Source organism: Buceros rhinoceros, unplaced genomic scaffold, assembly GCF_000710305.1.
Source record: "Buceros rhinoceros silvestris isolate BGI_N320 unplaced genomic scaffold, ASM71030v1 scaffold24092, whole genome shotgun sequence".
Lineage (NCBI taxonomy): Eukaryota > Metazoa > Chordata > Aves > Bucerotiformes > Bucerotidae > Buceros > Buceros rhinoceros.
The window spans coordinates 2,520-3,675 of record NW_010400988.1 but is presented as its reverse complement, the minus strand read 5'-3'; the positions used below and the strand labels follow the sequence as shown (position 1 = coordinate 3,675).

The 1,156-nt window shown below is 59.2% G+C and overlaps 1 protein-coding gene across 1 annotated transcript in view; it reads right to left on the bottom strand.

The window, feature by feature from the left end:
- The window catches only part of USP28 (ubiquitin specific peptidase 28), a gene marked incomplete at its 3' end in the record, with an annotated part of 13,230 nt that extends 12,737 nt beyond the window's left edge, over positions 1–493 (bottom strand). Inside the window, exons 1-2 of the mRNA XM_010132128.1 lie at positions 422–493; positions 136–268 (exon numbers count right to left, since the gene is read on the bottom strand). Of these exons, the coding sequence (XP_010130430.1) occupies positions 136–268; positions 422–490 (202 nt within the window). The remainder of the gene's footprint in view (positions 1–135; positions 269–421) is intronic.
- Between the last annotated feature and the right edge of the window lie 663 nt (positions 494–1,156).

The window sequence follows — 1,156 nt, the reverse complement described above, 5'->3', positions numbered from 1 at the left end:
TGGAACACCGGCAGCCGCACCGGTCCAGGTGTAGTTTCAAACCTAGCGCACTGCCAGGCCAGAGCCATGGGGGACCGATTCCTCCCCTTTTGGCTCTGTCTGAAACCTGTCTGCGAGCAGAGTCGAGGGACTCACTCTGTGGGAGCTGCTTGCCCACGGCGCTCCCCTCCCACACAGAGGGCTCTGCGGCAGCGGCCTCCGGAGCCGGCTCCTCGGCGTGCTCCTCTGTCAGGAAGGTGACTGCTTCCATCAGGTCACCATTCGCAGCCTGGCAGATGACAGGGGAAAAGCCCTCAGTGCTGGGGTCACTTCATTGACACCAGCATGGCCCATGCAGAGTGTTCTGAGAGAGCCTGAACTTGCCCAAATTCTGGGAGAAATTCAGAGCTTTCCTTCCCACAGAATGACAATAGGCACCAACCTTCAGAGCTGCCTGAAGGAAAGCCGAATCTTGAATGCCTGTGATCTCTTTCAGCTGGTTCACCAGCATCTGGCAATCCTGTGAGCAGGAAATAAAGAGACCTCGCGTGAGAAGGTAGCCAGGGCAGACGTCAGGCTGTTGCTGCAAGGTGTGCTGTGGGCTTGCCACCGTAGTGCTTCTTCCCTTACTCTCCCTGACAGACTGCCACAACACCCCCGTCACAGCCGCTCAACAGTACCAGCGCCAGCAGCTCGAGCAGCGCATGGGGGATTTTCCCCCTCGGTTTGTGGCTGAGCACTGGCCCTGTTGTACCCTGGCGCGGGTGCGGTGGCCGGAGGGGAAGCACTCTCCGGCACCTGCGGCGGGACCAGCCCCCTCCCCCCGACATGTGCAGCAGGACATATAAGGAGGCTGCGTGTGCTCAGGGCATGGGCCAGGGGCTATTTTAAGCCTGGCTGCACATGCCATTTGTGCGTGGCATTTCTCACTGACAATAAGGTGTCAGAAAAAGGGCCCGGGAGGCTGCTGCCGCTTTGCTTCCCCTTGAGCTTTGGTCACCTACTCGCTCCCGGCCCTAAGCCACGGTCAACCTGTTCTTTGTCTGCTTCAATCACTTAAAAAAGAGAACGCAGGAATTTTCTTCACCAAACGTATCACGTCCCTGCAGCCTCGGCTCACTGCAGGAATGGCTCTGGTCCGCTGGCGGTGGGAGAGGCAGCTCTCCCCAGGGAGCCC